We start from the raw sequence: 24,137 nt of genomic DNA, 5'->3' as shown, positions 1-24,137 counted from the left end.
GTAGTAAATAGATTCTTTGTTACTCTCTCTACTACCATCCTCTCACAACAATAAATCTTTTTCTTCCGTTATCCTCTTACCTGTCTTTTGCCTTATGAGCTACAAGGCCACTCCACTAGTGTTAGTACCACAAAAAAAAAAGCACCCATTACATCTGTAGATTGTTGGCAAACCAAATCAAGCAAATGCAACAGAGTATTTAAGATGGCTCTTTCATGTCGTGGATGACAAGGTAACCTCGAAAATGCTTGTGCTGCAAGAAAACAAAAGATACTTGCAATATACTTTGTAAAGTGGTTAGAAAGGGCATCCAGCCATAGAAACCATGCCAAAACTGAAACACTGAAGCAAGATGTGGTTCACCAACCTGTCAGATCCTGTTGAACCATCCAAAGCATGCCCGCATGGAAAACAGAAATAAGACTATGATGATGATGAGATATAAATAGAGGGTATATTAGAGATGTTGATTATGATATCAACAATATAGCTGAAGAAAATTATCTAAAGACACATAAAGTAAGGTCTCACATATGTCACATAGTGAACTGAAAAAAACTTTCCTCAATTGAGATTAGCCAAGCAGTTTGTAGATGAAATCTCTCTCTTGAGTATTTAAAATCTAAAAAAAAAAACAAGTGAGAAAGACAATTCAGATAATGTTAGATATTTGGATAACATACTCAAAGTAGATTGAAGTGGATCTGGTCTTTAAAGTCAACTGGTTATTAATAGCAACATGTTTAGTCTTATTACACCTCTTCAGTGTATTTGTATTTTCTATACAGATCTCTTCTCTCAGCTATATTTTTGATTTTCATAACCCATGTCACTTCATTTTCTCTACTATATACTTCTCTATGGGGGGGGGGAGCATACATGCAGAGTAGAGAGAGATATTGAGCTGCCAAGAGTGAGATCACTTAGTCTTGCAAACTGAATAGAATTCACAGATGAAGTTTAAATAGGTTGAAACATATGTTTTAATTTCACCAGCTGGCTTTAAATACCAAATTTGCTCCAAAAATTTCAATCAACAACTTTTATTGGGGCTACCTCCCTTGCTTGTCAGTTTAATATTTTAAAAACCAGAGAGGGAGTTTTTGTCTCCTAATTGTTTGGCTAATTCAAGTTAAAGTTATTCAACTCACTGTATTACATATATGAGACCCTACCATATATCTATATAAATTTACTGTTTAGTTTTTATCTTTATTTATTTATTCAGGAAATTGTATAGAAGCAAATATTTTGTATTAAACCCTTTAAGTTATTCCAAGTTACAATATTTCATAAAATGGAATTTTTCCAACATTAGCAATTGTTGTGCCTTCATCTTTGTTTACTTATAGATTGAACAATTCCTTAGAAATGTTTTTTTTTTCTATACATCATACATCACTTTACTGTGTTTTAGAAACAGAAGTAAGTGTCACAACAGCAACGGTTCAATTCATTTCTATAGATTGTGTGTACAGCTGAGATCTATATTGACTTGAATGTATAATTAATTTTCAACAATGGCATCTTTGTTTTTTTTTTATAGGTATGTGTGTGTTAGTGAATGTTAAATGTAATTACCTTTTTAAATACAGGTGAGTAAATATGTCACCTAACAGGCTTTAGTTATTGTGTTTGGGGCTTGGATCTGTTGCTTCTGAACTAAATTAGTGAAATTATTAATAAAGAGCAATTGTGATATCCCTAGTCAAGAGTAACAGGTGTGTTGTATTCTATTGTTATATCATCCTGTTCTTTACTTAGTTTTAGCCATTATATCTAAGGCCATTTTGGAACATTCATCATTGATATCATGTATTGAAACAGTTGCTGTACCTTCTCTACTTTACCTTTCTTTATTACAAATGTTATTTAGTCCCAGTTTAATCCTGATTGAGCAGACTCTCCAACCATAACCATCCTGTTTTTTGAGGTCATCTAGGACTATATTATTTTATGTGTCCTTCCCTTCTTTGTATGGTAGGTTTTGATTTAAGAGAAATTTGGCTGCTGCTTTCTATCCATTGGCTTGTATAAAAGTTAGGCCCTCTGGCTTGAACGTCTGTTGCATTCCAGGCACCCACAATACCATATTAAGTCTTTGTTGTTGTTGTTGTTGTTGTTTAGCCCAAGGTCAGTCTTGATCCAGTAGGTTTATATTCAAACATGACCATTCAGTCTTCTTAAATTAAATCTCCAACTACAGTATGTAATATGTCCTAACCATATTAAAACAATGAAATGTAATTTGACAGTAGTTTGGCTTCTAGTTCCATCAAACTGAGTGACTATGTGGAGGTTCCCTTGTTGGGCCATGTTCAGTGTAGTTGTTGTTGGTGGTGATGGTCATGGTGCAGTCAAGTACATTTCCTAAATAAATCAACTTTGTAGTTTTCATAAAATATAAGCAGGTCTACATAGAATATATGGCCAAGCAACATTCTTGGGACAGGCTTTCTTCTAACTTGTTACTAAATATTTAATCATACTAATCTAAGGAACATGGTTCATAGTCTGATGGCCTTAAGATCTCCATAACAAAATCGAAATTGAAAATAACACCAACAAAATTGCAAGTTATCTTTTTTTCATGTGCAAACTTGACTGTTTGAAGCAGGAGAAAGGAAAGTGAAGTTGCATGATTGTGAGGTAACAAGTTATTGAATATGAAGCATAAAAAGAAACAAGAGTGTAATCTGTTATATATGTATTGTTAATCTATGACAGAGAGAGAGAGAGAGAGGTTAGGCATTAAAGATACCTCTATGTGTAGGAGAAATACTTGCACTGATATATACATATTGTACTCATATAAATTTGATTGGATGTGTTGATTTTTCATGTGCAATCTATTAGAAGGGTTGCTGTCCTAGTTTTTTTTTTTTTTTAACATTTCTGGGCAACATCAGTCATGTCAGTTTGGGCAGACAACCCTCACAACATCTATGCACTGTTACCTCAGCCTATACCTCTATTTGCTTATGTGAAATATACTACATGTATATGATATAGAATATTTTCATAGCCTTAGCTTTTTTGCTGAAGTTATGGTCTTCATAGAATGTGAATTTTTTTTTTTGGGGGGGGGGGGGGGTTATGTATTGAATAAATTCAAAGAAGTGCATAGATGATTGAAACCACTCAAACAATTAATGAAATATATATAAAAAACAGTCAAGTATACTTTACATATGATGTGTTTGTTTTCTAATTTACTGTCACCCACTTACGTTATTATCAAAGTTAACAAATTTCCTCATTGTTATGTCATCTCAGATTCTCAATCGTATTTCACTTGTTTCATTTTCTAAAGATTCTTCCATATGTATATGCTTTCTTAATGCTTAATACCTGTCCATTCTATAATGTTACTTCCATTTCATGCAGCATTGCATTTGTATACATGAATCACACAATCTACTCTTTACTCTGAGGAAGAGGCCTTTTGTTGCCAGCAGAGCTAATAGCTCCCAGAATTTTTCCACCCTGTTTTTAATCTATTTTGCATTTAGAACAACCACCACCACTGCTAACTAGATCACTTAGGTAGCAAAATCTGCCAAATTGTCAATTCTAGTGAGCCAACTGAGCATATGATAGTCTCATAGCTTCAAGATTTTGATGATGTGTTTGTCTATTTTTATAATGACATTATTTGGTAGGTGTGAGAAGTTAGAGCTGACCAGTTTGAACATAAAACAGGTAGAATTTTGGGGCTGGATATGGTCATTTAAATGCCAAAGGGTTAATTCTAGATATTGCTTCTACAATTGGAATTTCATCTCTAGACCCACCACTGATCCAACTGGAAGAGCTAGGTTATCAGCATACAGGAGTTCCCATGGGCATCCGGTCTTAAACTCATCTGTTATATCTTGGAGGACTATAATGACACCCATCACTATCTACCTCCATTATTATTGATGCTCTTTTTACTCTCTCTGCCTGCACCACCCTCCCACTTCAATTCCCTCCTCTTTAACATCATACTCTTGCTCCCTTCACTCCACCCCATTCTGATTTTCTTTGCTCATCATCCACATATTTGTTCATCTCCATTCTTTGTTACATTCTCTTGGGTAAATGAACACATTGTGGAGTGATGGGGACTCTTTAATTTTTATGGACTACAAGATAACCTCATTCCCAGTATATTCTGTATGCTGTTGGTGATAAGAAGGATATCCATCCATAGAAAGCAAACCAAAATTGAAATGTATGAGCAAGACATGGTATTCTGACCTAGCTATAAGAGCTATGGCTCCCAATAAGAACTGACTCAAGACCATGATGATCCATCTGACCTATGCCAGCATAGAAAGCAGATGTAAAATGATAATATGTATATTTGTGTGTATTCAGTCAAAGGAAGTATACATTTTTTGAGGACCTGCTGTAAATATGTAATATCATATATATCTATAAATAGAGATGTGTTTGTATGTACAATATCACAATACTATACAGTTATACACACTGTATGTTAGTGTATGTATGATACTGTACAACTGTTTGTATGACACTGTACAACTGTACAGTATTATGCAAACAGTATGGTTCAGTATTGTCTAACACAGTGGTTCCCAAACTCTTTTGGGCTGACACTCCCTTGCCTCCCATGTCACATTCCTAGCGCCTCTGACCACTCACCAACACCACAAACAAGACCACTTTTCTTCAACTTAACCTAATTTTACATCCACTACTCTATTTGGCCACCCATTATCACCCCACTTTTCTTCAATGCAGCCCCACTGGATCTTTCCACCATGCCCAGAGGGGGCAGTAACACTTACTTTGGGAGCCACTGGTCTAACAATACAAAATGTGAATGTCTCCAAAACAGTGTAGAAGCCTGTTTCAGTTATGATGACTTTATCAAACTACAACAAATGAATGTTTTAATGAGATGGTAACAGTAAAATTGTGGCTTTCACCAACATTTGTAATGTCAGAGTTTGTCACAGAATATTTGTTATTGTTTAACGCCAGGTCTGCCCTGATCAGGATGAATGTATGATCAAAAGCATTCCTTAGTTGTGACCATCTCATCTTTTTAAGGATATACAGGTTTTCATTATCTAATGTGTCCTCATATATAAGGTGATTGGGGGAATTTTGGTTTCTAATTTCTAACAGGTTTAACAACCACGTAGAGGCTCTCTCTCTTTGGCTAATTATCAGTGAAAGTGGATTTGCTACGAATATATTTACTTTACATTATCATTGTTACTTTACAAGTAAAGCTATCTTTGAAATTAAGATTTTCTATCAGCTTTGAGGTGAAGATATGAGTGAAATTATTTGCAACTCTGTGTTCAAAATCTGTTTTTGTATGCCTGCTGTTATGTAGTTATGCAACTCATTCACAGTCAGTGTTTGCTTTTATATAGTCAGATAACTACCATTTCACAAGGAAGTGAGAGTTGTTTTTACTTGAAATTTTCAACTCTAGGTGACATATACCTAATTTAAATTGAGACTTTTGTTCTCTGTTGTACATTTATGTACAACTGAAAACAAGCAAGATTAGGCTTCTATCTAACTTATTAATCTATTTGTTTTGTTTTGTTTTTTATATTGCATATATGTTGTTTTTACTGTTTGTTTGGAGGATAAACCTATAACTTACCATTGACATTATGTGACAAACAACTTCAGATAGCCAACTGAAAATAGAACCTATTAAATCACAATCTTTTTTTTTTTTTGCCATCATATTTTATATGGTGAGTATAACAGCTTTGATTAATCAAAACTAAACCTATAATGAGGTGACGTAAACATTAGTGAACAGTGTTTAACTAAACCAAACACAAGCAAGGAAGACAATTCAAAATCAAAATTTTGTTTAATTACTTGAAATACTATTCAACATATCACTTTAGTAACAAAATGTTTCCAAACCTTTTGTCTTCATGCCATTTTCAAGATCCTGCTCAACATTACCACCATATCTATCTTACATATAAATGTAGCTGCCACATTTATAAATAACCCTCTCACACCACATTTTTTTATCATCCCACTGCTATCACAACTATAAATAGTAGTGAGTTTAACTCTGATCCCTGATGCACTCCAACCTTCACTTCAAACTCATCACTGTTCGCATTCTTTTACTGCAGAACTGTTCTCTCTCATATGACAGCATTACTATTATAACCTACCATTCCTATACACCTAACTCCCTTAATGCCCATATCAGTACTTCACAAAGGAACCCTATCAGAGTTTTTCTCCAGATCAACAAATGTAAGAAACAACTTCATCTTGTCTTTGTACTGCTGCTATAATTGTTTTATAATAAAAATTATATGTACATGTGTTGTGAGTGTATATATGCTCGGGTCTGTATGTGTATCTATACATACACACACAAGTGTGTTGAGGCAGTTTGCATACATAAGTTCATGGGATATATGCAGTTTGTCCTTTCTATTCTTCATAGTCTTTCAACTAATCCTGTACATTGACTACTGTATTCCAGTAATCTCACTATTCTGGAAGGTTCAGTGATGTTTCACACAGAACTAGGTTGATGTCATTTTAACTTGACTTTAATTAGAAATTCTTTACAAACAAATTAAAGTTGATAACTTCCTCCACTGTCTCTATCTCAGTTTTCACAGGTCATGTTGACCAAGTTTACAGAGACCATTATCCCCACCCACCCTCTAGTATTGTCTGTAATACTTCTTCCTGACTCTGTTTATACTAATGACATCAAAGAACGAACATACATTATCAGCCTAGCCTAGCTCTTGATCTTTATATATATATTTATATATGTGTGTATATATATATATTGTGCATGTGTGTTTGTGTGTGTTTTTATTTCTATTTTATTTCTCATAACTTGGTAACATTTGCCAGGTTCATCATTTCCATTCTGACATTTGCTGTAGTTATAGGCCTCATTCTGGTATTTGCCTGACTTACAAACCCCATTCTGCTGTTTGGTTGTTAGAAACTTCATTCCAATATTTACTGCAGTTACAAGCCCCCAAACCTGATATATGCATGTAGTTACAGTCAACATGCTAACTTGAAGCCATGCTAATAAGAGCATCTCAAACTCTAGATAATCAGAAAACAGGATCAGGCAAGAATTCTGTATCATGTAGTCAGTACAATGAAAGAAGGGCAAGGTGGACTCTGATAGATTGATACTAAATTAAAACTGAACTAACATCATTAACTGTTAACTTATTTAAGTGATATCCTTATTATCGATAAGTGTATTATGTGATAACATTGCAATTTTGATTTAATATTAATGTAAGACATTCTGTTTGTGATGGTAATAAGCACCTTACTGAAAAAAAGTTAGACTTGTACATGTCAGACAACATTATTAGTATCAGAATCGTTAGCACATGGGACAAAATGCTTAGCAGCTTTTTGTCCAACTTAATGCTCTGAGTTCAAACTCTGCCAAGGTCAGCTTTGCTTTTCGTCCATTTAGGCTTGGTAAAATTCCAGTTGAACACAAAATTACTGACTTTGTGCCAAAGTTTGAAACCATTATTATTATTATGTTATCCATTTTTACAAGCAGTAGTTGTTTACCTGTAGCAGCCATCTTTAGGGAGATACATATTAGCACATGTGCATAGATTTTTGCCAGACCTGTGTAAAGACATCAAAAAGCAAATGCAGTTCACTTGAATTTTGAATTTCTTTGGGAATATATTATTTTAAAAATTTTATCTGAAGTATTTATTTTCCTATAAAATCTCTTTCCATCTGATGCAAGTACTGTGCCTGTACTTAAATGTTTTTCATACATTCAACAGATTCTGTGGTTTTAATATCAATTACAAAATAGTTTTAGTAATAATTTAACAAATGGACTGCAGTATGTAATTATTTGGTTTATGGCGCAATTGAAAGAAAGAGCTAGCTTAATGTTTATATGCAATGTGTCTTTCTGATCTCACTGCTCCTACCCACCTCAGCCACTACTTCTTAATGTCATACTTGATTTGTTTCCTTGACAAACCATCATGTATGTAAGGGTGTGACATGCACACACACACACACACACAAGCACACACTCGTATATGTGACTTTTTCTCCTCTTCAGCCTCCCAAACAAAGACTCTTAAGAACTTTTTGGTGCCTAGACGGACATCTTTTCTCTTCTCACAAATACCTGGCCCTAGTTGTTTAGTGATCAAAGGTAACAGTAAATCATTGAGTGGAAATATTTGGACATAAGCAAGAGCCCATCGCCAGTTAGCAAACATTTGCACAAACTTTCTTTTTTGGTGCTGAAAACTGTCACCTAGCTATCCAATTACTCTTCCTATCAAGTCCACGACTTTAGAGCAGCCACAATGAGAAACCCTTAGAAATTAAGCATATACTGATGATTTTGTCCTTATAGCTGAATCTGTAGTAAGATGAGAGAAGGCATAAAAGGAAAACTTGGAATCAAAGGGCTTCAAAGTTAATTGAACAAAGTATTAGTAAGCAAGAAATTAGATAGGGCCCTGCTACCATTAGGGAAATGGCCTTGCTCAGTATGTAGAAAAGAAGTAAGTAGAAATTCAAAACAGTGTGCCCAATGCAAACTATGGATACACAAATAGTACAGTGGAATTATGGGCAGATGCACAAGCACAATAAATACTAAGAACACAGGAAATATATTTTCTGAGGTGCCCCAGGAGGATCCTTAGTGTCGGTAGTATACTCAACCACTTATACATTCATTTACCAAGTAGTTAACTCAGTTGATCAAACAACTAACTATCCATTTTTAAAACTGACGGAGGACCCACTACTATCATCATCTTCATCATCATGTTTGTGTTTATTGTTGTGTATTTTGACTATGTTATACAACTGCTTCACTGACCACAGTCATGGATCTATGGACACTATATTTTGTTCACACTCATAGCACCAACACTAGTGAAGTTGCAATGTAGCTCACAAGACCGAGATTCCTTTTGACTGAATGGGGCTACAATAAAGAGAGAGAGGTATTAGCTTTATGCTAGGAGATGAAAGGTTAAAGTATGAAAGAACCCCAATCACCCACCCCCACTCCACCCTTCACTCTTCCGGAACAGGTTGCTTGCAGTAGAAGAAATACATGGCTTCTCACATTATTCAAGAGTGGGTAGGAGTAATTGGGTTGAAGCTGGAAAGTGAGATAAGGGTGGTGCTGTCAAAAGTGTCAGGATGAACTCTGGCAGCAGCAGAACTGAAAGAATGACTGAGTAGAGGTTGCAAGAGGCTGGAGAGAGAAGAATGATTAGAAATGGAATCAAAGTGCGAATATACTAAATGATAAACAAGGGTTGAAGCAGCGAGAGTTGATGATAAATATGAGTTGGATGGAAAGTAAGGAAGAGTAGATGATGTTTAGAAATTGAGAAGAGTATAAGAGGTAAATGTAGTATTAGGTCAAGAGGTTATCAGTGTTACATATGAGTTGTAGAGGTGTTGTAGGTGCTGATTGGCAGTACAGGCGGGTGAAGAGCATCAGAAGAATAACAATTCAGTAGACAGGAGAGTTATGAGAGAAAAGGAAATGATGTGTAGCTGGGTAGGTTGCAAAAGCTTAAGAAGAGAGAAACATAATGCATAGGGAGAGTGAGTGATGTATGGTGATTGCCTTTCCGTGCTGACACGTATAGAACAGAACTCTTTGAGGTAGTGTTTTATGGCCAGATGCTCTTCTTGATGCTAAGCCTTTTAGTCATCTTTTACAACACACAGCGATATGGTGTGCCTATTCTAAAAGCAAAGACACACACACACACACGTGTGTGAATACATACACATATATATCATCATGCACATTCAGAGACATAATATAATATGCATATGGCAACAGGGAAATTATAAATAGGAACCGAGTTAAAATATGCAATCCTGTTTTCAAGTTGGTTTCCAAAGAATTTCAGGCAATAAGCCAGTTGTTGTTAGACTGCTTGGAGCAATCTCTATCATTAATCAATCAATGAGCATTGATGACAGCCTTACCATTATGTATTGACATGGAATGCCAGCCTGATAGAGGCTACTTTGGCTGGCAGCAATTGTATTTTATGTTTAGTTCTTCTCTGTCCATTCATTGTCTAAAGAATAGTCTTCTCTTTCTCTCTCTCTCTCTCTCTCTCTCTCAAATAAACATACACAAACACTATATATATATATATATACATACAGTCTTTATCTTACTTTCTCTTTGTCTTTCCCATCCTCTATCCATTCTTAACATTTGGTCAGTTTTCTTCCATTTGTCCCCATCATATTTCTATAAACTTTTACTATTTTTAGACTTATCTTTCATACAGAATCTATATTTTCCTCATTTTTCATTTTCTTTGATTTAACTGTGTGTGTGTGTGTGTGTGTGTGTGTGTGTGTGTGTGTGTGTGTGGAGGTTTTGGCTATGATATGATCCAATGCAGTATTGGCTGGCATTGTTCCATGACTAGCTACTCAAACGACACACCAACAACATTTATCAATAATGGTATTTCTGTAGATGATCTGAGTGAAGTATTCTCAGATACTGATTCCTTTCTTACTTGGAGCTAATTTTTGTCTGACAAGCAAGAAATGATTCTGTAGATGGGGGGAGGGGGTCATTTCAGCAATCAAATCATTTCATTTGAATTTCAGTGTAAGACATTTCATAAGTGATTAATTTGATAATTAGAATCTGGTGAGAGTGTACAGCCTGTTTGGTGGCACTGTAATCTGTATGGTTACACTGTGCTGTCAATATGGTGACATCATTTAGTACAATGTTAAAATCCATCATCTTGTATGTGTCACATTTCTTTCTCTTCTCAGTTGCTAACACCCCAATAGTCTTTGCTTATTCTCTCTATCTCACACAAACATACATGTGGTGACTTCTACTCAGGAGTACACAATGTAGACCCTTTGCTATTTAGACTAGACTCTTTGCTGTGTGGTTTGCTTCCCAGCTGCATGTTTTGGGATTCAGTCCCATTCCATGGCACCTTGGGCATGTGTCTTCTACTGTAGCTCTAAGCCAGTCAAATCTTTGTGAGTAGATCCAGTTGGCAGAAACTGAAAGAAGCTCCTTTTGTGTGCCTCTGTGTGTGTGTGTGTGTCTGCTTGTATCTTTGTCTTGACATGATGTCACAGTGTTAGTAAGCACTACTATCATGCTATCATGCAAGCAGTGTGTTTCTTTTACAATCTTTCATGAAAATATATTACCTTGCTTTAAAACGTGTAAAAATTCAGGTATTTGACCATGGGAAATCTGTCTGACCAATACAAGCATGGAAAATGAACATCAAAAATGATGATGATGATGATGTATCTCTCAGTCTATGTCACTCCCACCACTTTGTAATTTTCAGTTCACCATGCTTCCACTGCTGGAGCAGTCTTTTTTGGCCAGATCATCTTCAATAATGTGAATTGCCAATCAATATAGTCTTTTATCTTTTCCTGCATGTAATACAACCTCTTGAGATCAGTCTTCACCACTTCATCAAAAGTCTTTCTTCATTTCCCTCCACTACAGACTATATTTAATTTGAGCATATGACACTTCTTTATACAGTTGTCTTTATCTATAAATATCACATGCCTGTACCAGCACAGCTGTCTTTCTTACACACTACATCTGATTTTTATTATATCCATTTTTTTTCTCAACTTATTCAGTTACTCCATCATACCTGCACACTAACATTACACATCCAGTGCAGCATGCTTGTTTCATTCCTTTCTAGTCTCCACAAATCTTCTGCATTCAAAACCCATCTTGCACTGCCATGCAGCAGTGCACTTTGTGTATAAGCATTGTACAATCTGCCCTTTTCTATGAGGGAAACGCTTTTTGTTGCCAATTAGAGTTAATAACTCCCAGAGCTTTTTCGACACTCTCCTTACATTGGGTACTATACTCTAACACTCATTATTAGTGCTAATTTGTTCACCTAGATAATATATATATATATATGTGTGTGTGTAGAGTGTTAGGTGTGATGTACAGAATTAAATATTGAAAAAAAGTCGTCAGAATTTTGGAATAACTTCTTTCATTTATTTTATACATATATTAGCGCTTTCGTTCATCTTTCGAACTTATCAAATATAATTCTGTGAAAATACAGAGATCTTACTTATTTATATAAAACACGTGTTTTATATATATATATATAGATATATATATATATATATATATATATATAAGAGAGAGAGAGAGAGAGAGAGAGAGCTTCACACATAGTTTACTGTTTTTTACATCCACTTTTTTTTCTATTCAGGCAAATGTTTAATGAACCTTAATAGTATTTTATGGTTGGATACCCTTCCTGTTTCAACACTGAGTTGTATTTCAGGTCAGATATTTTTATTCCTTTCTTCACAAGAAACCGACAAGTCACAGGATCTAGTGTTTACAGGTGACATAAACAACTGCAACGTTGACTCAGTGTCAGTGGGGAAACACATGGAAGACAAACATACACACACACAAACTCACTCACACCCACACACACATACATGTGTGTGTAAGCATATGCATACAATAGGCTTCTGTACTGTTTCCATCTACTAATTTGGTACATACACACACACTATAGGTGCATGTATATTTACACTAAGATATACATACAGACACAGGTACATTCTCTCTTTCTCTCTTCCCACCCTTTCTCTCTCTCTCTCTCTCTCTCTCTCCCTCTCTCCCTCTCTCTCTCTCTCTCTCTCTCTCTCTCTCTCTCTCTCTCTCTCTCCATGATCCCCAATTGGAGACTCAAACTCTGAGTGGTGTATTAAGTACATCTGTAATACTGGTTGTTTTGGTGTGATTTACATTGTTACATTGCTCTCCCATACTCCTGCTGAGTATATATCACATTGTCAATCTGTCCGACACCTTGAAAGGTTTATACTTGCTGTCCAGTTATCATTAGCTTCAATTGATGCTCCTGCAGTTCCATATTTTTCACCCCCATTACAAATACTTTCTCGTTCATTCTACAACCAGAACAAAGTTACCTTTGTGCCAAATAATGTTGTAAAATTTAAACTTTGAATGAAACATACAAAAGCTGGATTTAAATTTAAAACACACACACACACAGCCTTGGTGAGTGTATTGTTCATTGTAAATATTAATTTTGACTATATGGTTTTTGACCACTCCTCTTTTCTGAGCAAAGCCTATGCATAACTTACACGTGTATATAGCTCAGAAAAAATGAATGATCATACATATATTCTCATATACACACACACCTAGGTGAGTGTATTGTTCATTGTAAATACTAATCTTGTCTATATGATCTTTGACCATTCTTCTTTTCTGAGCAATACATATGCATATGCTCACATGTGTATACAGCTCAGAAAAAATGAATGGTCATACATGTATTCCTGCACTCTCACACATGCACTCATGCATGCTTGCACACACACCTTCATTCATTCTTTCTTTGTCTTTCAGGCTCTAAAGAACGTTTCAAAATAGAGCTAAGAAGGCCAAAAGGGCAAGTGTTTAGGCCATAGTCATCACCAAGCCTAGGAAACAGCACACAACAGCAGGTGGGTTTGTTTAACTCTTTCCAATGAAATCATTTATTTAGAATTGATATTCACAATTGATAATAAAACTGAAGGAAATATTTGTAATTTTTATTAACACCTTGTATGACTCATTTGTTATTTCACACACATTTTCTTTCTCTGCCTATTTGATCTCTCTGGTCCCTTTTCTCTCTCACTTTCTCTCCCCTGCTGTATCATCCTCCCTATCTACCTCTCTGTCCTTCAGTCCTTTCCCTGATAAATTGCCAATCAGTTATATCTACAATTGCTACACACCTTCCATATATTCCTTTATCAAACTTTTATCACAAATAAGAATTGAATCTAAAAAGATATATTCCTCACCATACTAAGAAATTACATTGAAGTATAAATACACAGTTTAAAATGTCCCGGTGTAGTTACAGACTTCTTTATTACATTAATAAGCCAGTACTGTGAAAAAATAGGCCAGCTAATATTTAGCTGATCTGATCAGTTTGAAATACTATTAACAATGATGAAATTAAACCCATCTTTTCATTTGTTAGCTAACACCACACCATTAACTTCCAAGTCACATGATCTGAATCATGTCTAGAATCTTAGTGTAAAATTGCCACAATGAAATGGTAGCCTATTAAAAATGATTCCAGTTGTTGTGGTACTTCTACACTGAGAAATCGGGGTATTTATGAACATAAATTTATAGGGACAAAGATGAAAGATAACCTAATGTAATGTTACATGACATGTTCCAAATTCTTTTTCATTTCTCTGTAACATTATTGACAACACTAACAAGACAGATAAGTCTGGTCCAGGAAATATAAAGGTCATGGCTCTAGCTGTCAACCACAGTGATTTAGAGATCATCAGCTTCTTGAACAAGGATAGATCTTTTGTGTTCAGATTTGAGAAAGAATGGGAGACCTGCAAAAGAGGTGTCGTTTCTGGCCAAGAGAAAGAAATATTTTTAGTGGTCAGACATTATCATGATGGCTAAATTTTTATCCAGCAGGTCATGAAAGCCATTGAGGCCCATTGCCAAGCATTGCTGGGGTGGTGGAATCCACTATCAGGTATGTGGTGCAGAAGGTCATCAGGTCCAGGTGCAATGTGATGAGGGTGAAAACCATATGATTTTGTTGAAACTCTTGCTGAACAAGCTCAAGCACCTCAAGAAATCCACTTCAACCAGGGCCAGAACAGAATGTATGACAAGTGGTTCTGCAATGCCCATGACAATGCACACCAAGTTCCTACCCTGCTGATGATCTTGGGCTATGAGCAATGGGGGTTGTATCATGCATTTCATTTCTTCACACAGCCTCAGGATCATTACCATTGCCTGCATGGAGGTACTGGACACAGGGGTCAAATTCAGGAATGAGGAGATGGGCCAGGATGGAAAGGCAGTTTTGTTGATGCTTCATTAAACCTTCCTTCCCAACCATTTCTTTTCAATAATGATTCTTTGCAATGAGAATCTCCCCAGATAGGAACTGTAAATGTTGTCATGGTGACCAGTGCTGGAATGGTATTATTGATTGAGAAATTACTGCAAAACAACTGTCAAGAGAAAGGCAATTCTCTGAGGCTTAAGTTTTCCATTATATGGTATTGTTGTAACTGTCAACTGTTTGACATTATATCATTGTTTCTGAAGAATATATTGTAACCTGTGTCTACTGGACAGTATTGTACACATTGAAGACATACATGTCTTCTTGATATTATTGCATCTCTTTCAATAGTAATATATACTTTATACACACACCTGTGCAGCAACTTTGTCTGCATCTTTACTGAAATACTTGTTTATTTTCCCTGCTGTTATATCTTTGTAATTATACCTGGCTGCTTCTTTTTTTTTTTCTTTTGTTATTTTCACAATCTTTTATTATTCCCAACAAAAGGATTGCTTTAATTTATGTTTTCTATTACGTTGCTGTTATCTGTTGCAATGTCATGGCTTTGATGTTGCTGTATTACTGCATGTTCTCATAGAAATAGCAGGCAAAGATCAACAGACTGGTAATAACAATTATGATAATGGTGATGATAATATTTCTATAATAATATTGCAGCTTTAAAAAAAAAACACTTTTTATTTTCTTATTTTAAGTTTAAATTTTTAAGTAAAATTTGTTTTGTCTTGTTTCATTTTTGCTTGTTTTGTTTTGTTTTTTTTCTTGTTTTTTAATCTAAAATGAAGCAATTTGATATAGAATTTTTAATAGAAATAAAAATGAATTTGTTATCCAAGTATAATGTTAATTGGTTATACATGTCAGGAGGAGAAAAGAAATTTGAGGAGTTGAAATAAATAATTCAAATGTAGATGACAAGAGTAAGTCTATTGTTATAGCAGGTATTTACTGGAGTTAAAGTTATAGCAGTATTGGAGACAATCTCTCAGCAAAGCAATGAAGAAAATCTACTCTGATGCTCAAGCTGTAATAGTGACTAAACCTTCCTGAAATTACAACCTTTGTCTTAAAAAGAAAAGAGAAATTGATTAATGTTGCTCTAAAAGTAAGATGGTGTAGTCATGAATGGAATGCCTTTGATCATATTTCTGCTTGATGAAGATTGTCCTGGGGCTAAAACTACAACTTTTGGAGGGTTTTTTTTTATTCATGTTACCGAGTGTCACATAATTCTTAGTGAAAGATAGTTTTTTCTATTCTTTCTTTTGAAAACAAGGAATATCTCAACTGTACAGATTACTGATTCCAAGCTTGGTGGTGCTGAAACAGAAGCAGAAGTTTTAAAATATTGAGATTAAAATGATATTACAAAAAGCATTGGACAATTTTGTATCATACCTCCTCAAGTTTCCCGTCCTTCCCACTTAGGACGCTGACCCTCTAGAATTCTCTTCCTGCACATGTTTTCTCCTGCAGCCATCACCTTGTTCAAAAATAGCATTAACCATGTCAATCTCTGGCCCCTTTTTCCTAGTCTAATAAAAAACAAAAAAAAAATAGAACTCACTGCTGTTGTTAAGATGTGACATTTCAACAAATCTTTCATGCTGGCATGGGTTGGATGGTTCAACAGGATCCAACAAGATGGAGAACTGCATCGAGCTCCAGAGTTTTGACCTCATACCAATATAAAGAGTCAAACTAACTAATATTATCCCAGTTCTTCTTTTATTTATTTATCAAGTTTTATTTCATTTGTTGATGATGTATAAAAAATGCAGCAGCAGCAACACCATCATCATCATCATCATCATTGCTATCATCACAATTATCATCCTCAGCATTTATTCTTTATTTGTTTCTCTAAAATGTCCCTAATTCTAGGTTTCATTTATTAATGTTGTTTGTTTTTCAAAGACATTAATGAATTCTGCTGGTTGGATTCCTTTCATCCTGATTGTTGGAAATTTTAGAAATGTGTGTCTAGCATGTGTTGAGAATGACTGAAGATTTGTGGGGCCAAATGGCAACAGATTGGCAGAATTGTTAAAGCATTGGACAAAATACTTTCTGATATTTGTTTTTGTCTTTTTTATTTGAGTTCAAATACGACAAAAGTCAAATTTACCTTTTATCCTTCCACTGTCAATAAAATAAAGTACCATTCAAGTAGTGTGGTTGATTTGGTTGACTGATATTGATGTCTGTCATGCTTTCACAAGGAATATGATAGAACATGACTGTTTTTAATGATGTGTGTATTTTAAGATTTTAAAATACATAATTAAATAATGTCTGACACAAATGGACAAAAGAAAAATCAAGTGGCTAAAGCCAGATTAAAATTCATGATTATTTAATATATATTATATTTCTTTCTTTTTTATTTTTCCAATTGACAATATTTATTCTGAATTGTCTTTTAATGATTATAAAATCTAAATAATTGCTTATGTATTTTTCAGGTTTTATTGGATAAGAATGGCATCTTGATGATGGGCCAAAGTCCCTCCGCAGACCAACCAAATATCTTGGGAAATCACACTACAGCTAACACCACGGCAAATCAAACCAGTATCGAATCGGATAATTCGCACACTGAGCTGAAAGCCCAGCTACAATGCGATGGCAAAGGCATGAAGACTTGTTTAGAACTGGTCTTATCGATGAAAAATGGTAAATCTGCCAATGTGGAACCATCAACGGATACCGATGAACAAAAGCAGTCAAAACAGAAAGGTGAAAATTGGGTCAAAGAAACTGATTCTAATCATGGCCCAGATGCTAAATCAACAGAGGAGCAGCAACAGCAGCAATCAGTGGCTTCAAAGACTTCATCACCAAACAGTTGTGAGAAGGAAGCAACAGATATGAAACTTGGAAAATCTGATTCAGCTAATAACCAGAACAAACCAAAGTTTTCAGATGATACCAAAAGACTTGTGTTCAATAAAAATGCTAATCTACATGATGCAATTGGGGCTCTAATACGTAACTGTATTACAGAAACAAGCTTTCCACATGACGATGTCCAAGATAACCAACTGGAGAACAGACAAAATAAAGAAGTGTCTTCTGCTGGCATCTTGCCAGAAAAAAAGATTTCAATGAATGCTTCCTCTTATAAAAATTATGAATCAAATGTTGACAATTCCTGGAAATCTTCAGGCAGCTATTATTCTGACCATGGCCAGTCTGTGTCTGCTGGAAACAGACATGGACAGGATTTTGAATGCATCGAAACTGTTGCTCCAACTTCCAAGTCTTGGAGGGGTTCTGGTGAGATTGCCCGGAATGGCAACCAACCCTCAAAACAGATGTCAATCTCTCCAAGATCTGACATGATACATAAAGAAAAAATATATTCTTCAACAGAAACATCTGTAAAAACTTGTGGATCTCACGCAATAAATACCAGTGGACAAAGTGTTGTCCAGTTACAGGCATTCATTGATAAATGTCTTGAAAATACGTGGCAACAACAAAAAGTAGGTGTCAGTGAAAAGTTAAATGTTATCGGTAAAGGTCAGTTTTCTTACAACAACAACGAGCAACTGGGAGATCAATCCCAGCTTCACACTTCAAATGGCCATCTAGAAGAAATTTGTTATCCAGCAGATAGAAACCACCATTCACAGCAACTTTACCACCAAAACACACAGTCTGCTTTAGGATACTTTACTGATCGCAATGGACTTGATCCTACTCTGAGGAAAGACATAAATGATGGAAAATATATTAATCCGTATCAACTTAACCAGAAAAATGTCATGGAAAGTGTGCGACAACAACAACAGCAACAACAACAACATTACTATTCCACAAATGAAATGTCCGCTATGGCACCGCTTAGTCATTCTTACCCCAATATGACTAACCAAATTCATTCTGGTTCAGTTAAACAAAACCAACACAATACCAGTGATGGATTTGAGAGTGCTTTTGATGCCAAAGAGCTGATAAATAAAATATCATGTCAAGCAAGGGCTATCAATAAGTTTTTCAGCAACTCTGGTGAACCAACTGAACTATCTTACCACCATCCTGCTAAGATGGCTCCCCATTTGGCTATGAAAGTAGTTGATTCCCATGTTGACTATGCAAGTAAAAACCGAGGTATGCACTCCCCAGCTAGTAGTCCATCTCAGGGGATGAACCGAAGTCAAGAGAACCCAGTAGCTAGTCTGCAGAATCACAAGCAACGGATCATCTCTGAAGAACGTAGTGCTAGTTTTGTTGAACGGTTGAATCATGCTACAGTTGGTAAAGAACAGCCTGCTATTCTATCACCCTACCGACAATCTAAAGAAGACTCTACTAATTTAACTGATAATCAACAAAGAATTGCTCGCATGCACAGTGGACATTCCAGTTCTGATCTAATGCTTAGAGGAGCACAATCTCATTCACTACCTGTGTATGGTGCAAAAGATCATGCAGCTGAACGTTTGGCATATTATCAAACATCTCCAGTTATTACACCCTCAACAAATAATAATAGTGGTGTTAGTGGCAGTAATTCTTCTAGTGTTAGTACCCAGTCAAAATCAATGGAACGGATTCTGCCATTATCAGCACAACAAACTCCATACATGCACACACCTACAGGTGTGATAAAATGGGATGACCCTGTTGGTCTGAATGCACGTTATCATCAGATCTCCCCTTCAGCTGGACAGAATGTCAAAATGAGGACTGGTGTCCATGGTCTTCCGAGTCCACAAGAGGGAGATTATATTAATGGAGTTTCCATTTCAAAAACTCATTCGCCTCGCACTCATTCTAATTCATCACAACTTGGGGGTATGGTCACATCTTCTTTCCTGTCTTCATCTTCAACCCCATTAATTCCCCAGAAAGACAATCCTAACCCCATTTCCACCAACACTAAGCTACCATCTCTTTATGTTGATACTTTAAATAATACTGCTGCAGCAAATACCTCAGCTCTACGTTCAGCAAATCCTGCAGGCACATCAGTTCCACAGCGAAGACATACTGTTTCTGATATTGCAAACTATTCTTCCGAGCCTACTAAACTAGCTTCTACTAGCTTGCGGCCTCTGTCAGCCCCTGATGTTGCTGTCATCTCATCCAACTCTTTAACAATTTCTGGTATTCCTCATGCTACACGAACTGAGCCAGAGAATGTACTTGACCTCTCGGTGAAGTGCAAGGCTCCAAATGCATTGGAAAGTACTGCACCCAATGCCAACCTTCCTGCTGTTTCTGCTGTTGCTAGTGCAACTTCTAATTCCCAGTCTGTTTCCAATCAAGACCACCCCCTTGATTTATCCAAAAAGAAATCTGAAGAACAGCTGTATATGGTGGGAAGTGGTAAAGGAAGAGAGATGGTCTCTCCAGGAGGTAGTTTCCATCCTGGGACAGTAGGGAAATCCGTTCCAGCTAATATTTTATTGAAACATTTAGAGTACAGTGTACAGAAGTATTGTAGTAATATTGGTAACTCAAGTGGAGAGAGAATTACTACTGCAGCTACACAGCATTCCCTACACCATCCAGTACAACAACAACATCAACAACAACAACCATCACCAAGTCAATCTCAGCATTATCCACTCCACCCACACCACCAACAGCAGCAGCAGCAGCAGCAACAACAACAACAACAAAGTCCGCACACACAACACTTACATCTTGGTTATCAAAAGCAAGCACTGGCTTCTCCACAAATGATGCTATTGTCTCAACAATCCCGTAACGCAGACATGGTGTTACACCCTCAAGGTCAATATATCGGACGTAAAGACTTGCAACAACACGGTTACCTGAGTCCAGATGGTTCTAGGCACCCCTCACAACAAACATACCCAGTTTTCCGACAGCCTACACTTCCAGCTCTTTCTACAAAAGCTGTATCCCATATATCCCAGCAGCAGCAGCAACAACAACAGCAACTACAACAGCAGCAACAACAGCAGCAACTACAACAGCACCATCCACAACAACAGCAACAGACTTCTCAATTACAACAACAGCAACAGCAATCTCAATTACGGCACCAACCACCACAACAGTCTCAACAACAACAGCAACAGCAACAACAAACCCACCTCACTAACACTCAGCAACAACAAAATGTTGTTGTTCATCAAACCCAATCAACTAATGCAGCTTCACACAATGTCAGTGCCTACACAACTCAAGACTCACCTCAAAGATCTGCCAAAACTTTTGGCACTACTAATGATAAATCAGATACTAACAGTTCCAAGAAACATGATATCTCCAAGCATGAACCAGTACAAAATCTACTTGGCAGCCATGCCCCTGATGATGTTCTTTATCTTATCTGTAAGTTATGTGGTCAGACTTATGGGAGTCCGTACAGTTTTAGGAAACATTTCCGCAACCAGCATGGTTTTGAACCTCGTCCCCACCACACAGTAGTCCAGTCAATATCTGCTACCATATCATTATTAAAAAGTAAACCTTCCGATGGCAGCACCATTGTTAAAAGTGAAGACTCACTTCAGACAAGAAATATTGATGATAGTCTTACTGATATTAAAAAGATGAGCACTGAAGACAAGAAATTTGCCATGGAACTATCTACCGCCAACAATTCTTCATTTAAGGAGAGTGAAGAAGATGGATTGTCTCAAAATAGAAATCTTCTTGATAGTCAAATTTCAGGTGAAGAAGAAACCAAGTTTCTTGAATGTCCTGAATGTGGTAAGCAGTTTCAACTAAATGATTTTGGATCCTATAAAAAACATTGCCGGTCTCATGAACGAAACAAACATGGTGGAGCAATTTCAGAATATGCATTTGAAATATCGGCACCAATGTGGAAACATAATCTACCTGCTGATACAGAGGGGAGGCAGTGTTCTTCTGTACCCACTCCTGAAAGTATATCAAAAGAACGCTGTCCATCAGACTCAGGCTCCAGTATTTCTGTTGACCGTATTCTCAGACCAAACTCTTATAGTTTTGATGCATCAAAATCAGAATTATCTAGCAGATCACCATCTGTTAGCTCTCAAAATGATACTGCTGATGAGAAGTTAACTCTGCTCCCTTCTGTTGTAAACATTAAACATGAAAGTGAGGAATTGTATACAGAACAATTAAGTAAACAGAGTAACTCAGAGTGGCGAAGGGTTAGCATTAAAACTGAAGGGAAATGCCATGACTCTAAAGAAACAGAACAAACTGCTAGTGTTAGTGAAGACAATTGGTATCCATCTGACGATTCCAGCGATGAACACCGGTTAAAAATTGTTATGTCTGAGCTGGATGAGAGTAATCATGGAGTGTCTGTGAAAAAAGAAGAGGAGGCAGACAAACTGTCTACAGATAAAGACTGCACTATTACTGTTGACTCTTCAGAAAATGTCTGTGATCAAATGAATAAATCAGAAGAGAAGGACGATAACATTGTGAACAGCAGTAATTCCTCTAAAATTTCATCAGATAAAAGACAATCAGATAGTAGTGATGTAGGATGTGACAAACAAACTGAAGATACTGACAGTGAAATGTTTACGTATCGGCATAAGAAATTTCAAAAATTTGGAACTCAGTTTAAACGAAAAGATTGTAAAACAACTGAATCCCAAAACTCTTCTGTTGATAAAAAACGCCAGAAATTCTCTGAAGTTGGATGAAAAATTCTAATTCTTTAAAGAGAATTTTTGTTTTGTTTTTGTTTTTTTATTTTTTTATACCTTTGTCACTGTGAAGGTATGACAGGAATTAACAGTGATTTGGCACATTGTTTTGTCAATACTGGTTAAATAACACAATTCTAACATCAAGTGATGGAAAGACATTTGTAACCAAATTGTGATGATTATGAAGATGATGATGTTAATAATCATAATTAATGATTTGTTTGTTTTTGTTTATACTTTTTCCCCCCAAAAGAATTCTGCTAGAATTGATTTTCAACTACTGCCAGAGTGATTGTGTAAATCTCACCTTACATCACATTGTGAATTTGTACAAAGATTATGGTTAGATGTGGAGTTTACTGAACAGGAATATAATGAATTCCTTCTCATATTTTTAGTATTGTATCTGTTCTAAAGGTACCTTGTTGCTGATCTTCCTCCTCCTTCTCCTTCCTTTTCTCTCTGCTCCCAGTCTCTCTTTACTCCTTTTTTTTTTATGATTTTTCTCTCCCATCCATTCCACCAGCTGCATTTTCCTCAACTGTTTACTATAAGTTTTCTTCTTTTTTTTTTTTTTTTTTTTTTTATCATGAGGGAAATGCTAGTTGTCTCAACATAAAGTCACCATAATTCTTTCTGAAGGGAAATAAACCAGATTTACCCTGAATCATTAAATCATGACAGTCTTTTCAGTTTTCAATAATGTTTTGGTGATAAGCTTTAAGAAGTTATTTTAGCAAAATATTGAAGGGAAATGAATATAATTTTGAACCAAACAAATAAGAGAAATATTTCCTTAGAGCAAAAGACATCAGCATTTTCATATGCATTCTTTTCTTTTTAGACATGTAAATTATTATTTTTATTATTATAACTGACGTGATGAGTTGGCAGAATCATTAGAGCATAAGAAAAAGTGCTTTGTTCCAGCTCTTTACATTCTCAGTTCAAATTCTACTGAAGCCATGTTTGCCTTTCATCCTGTCAGGATTAATAAAATAAAGTACCAATCAGGTACTGGGATCAATGGTATCAACTACTCTCCTTTCCCTCAAAACTTCTAGGTTTGTGCTAAAATTTTAAACTATTATTATTATTATACAAGGTGACGAACTTGCAGAATTGTTAGCATGTCAGGCAAAATGCTTAGCGAACTTTACATTCTGAGTTCAAATTCCACTGAGGTCGACTTTGTCTTTCATCCTTCCAGGGTCAATAAAATAAGTACCAGTTAAATACTGGGGTCGATGTAATCGATGTACCCCTTCCCCAAAAATTTCAGGCCTTGTACCTATAGAAAAAAGAATTATTATTATTATATGAAAACTCACAGCTTATTTTGCTGGGCATGATGGTAAGTGTCAACTGTCCACAGCCAGCAGACTAAGGTGACACTTGTTTACTGGTCAGGCTTCAAGAACTCTGCGAAGAATTCTTGCAGTTCCAAGCAATGCTGATTTTTGTAGGTGTCCTACCTTCACACTTGCACCAATCTTTTTCAGCCATGTTGGTAATTGAGTGC

General features: G+C 35.9%; 1 protein-coding gene across 2 annotated transcripts in view; it reads left to right on the top strand.

Annotated features, from left to right (window-relative positions):
* LOC106879552 (uncharacterized) overlaps positions 1–23,293 on the top strand; it is a 72,109-nt gene extending 48,816 nt beyond the window's left edge. For both annotated transcript variants that reach the window (XM_089353748.1, XM_052968908.2), the window contains exons 2-3: positions 13,463–13,560; positions 17,441–23,293. In XM_089353748.1, the coding sequence (XP_089209874.1) occupies positions 17,468–22,609 (5,142 nt within the window). In that variant the 5' untranslated portion in view covers positions 13,463–13,560; positions 17,441–17,467 and the 3' untranslated portion in view covers positions 22,610–23,293. The remainder of the gene's footprint in view (positions 1–13,462; positions 13,561–17,440) is intronic.
* The last annotated feature ends 844 nt before the right edge of the window (positions 23,294–24,137 follow it).

The sequence above is a fragment of the Octopus bimaculoides genome, chromosome 6 (genome assembly GCF_046866305.1).
Source record: "Octopus bimaculoides isolate indiv1 chromosome 6, ASM4686630v1, whole genome shotgun sequence".
Lineage (NCBI taxonomy): Eukaryota > Metazoa > Mollusca > Cephalopoda > Octopoda > Octopodidae > Octopus > Octopus bimaculoides.
This window is presented reverse-complemented; position numbering and strand designations above follow the sequence as displayed.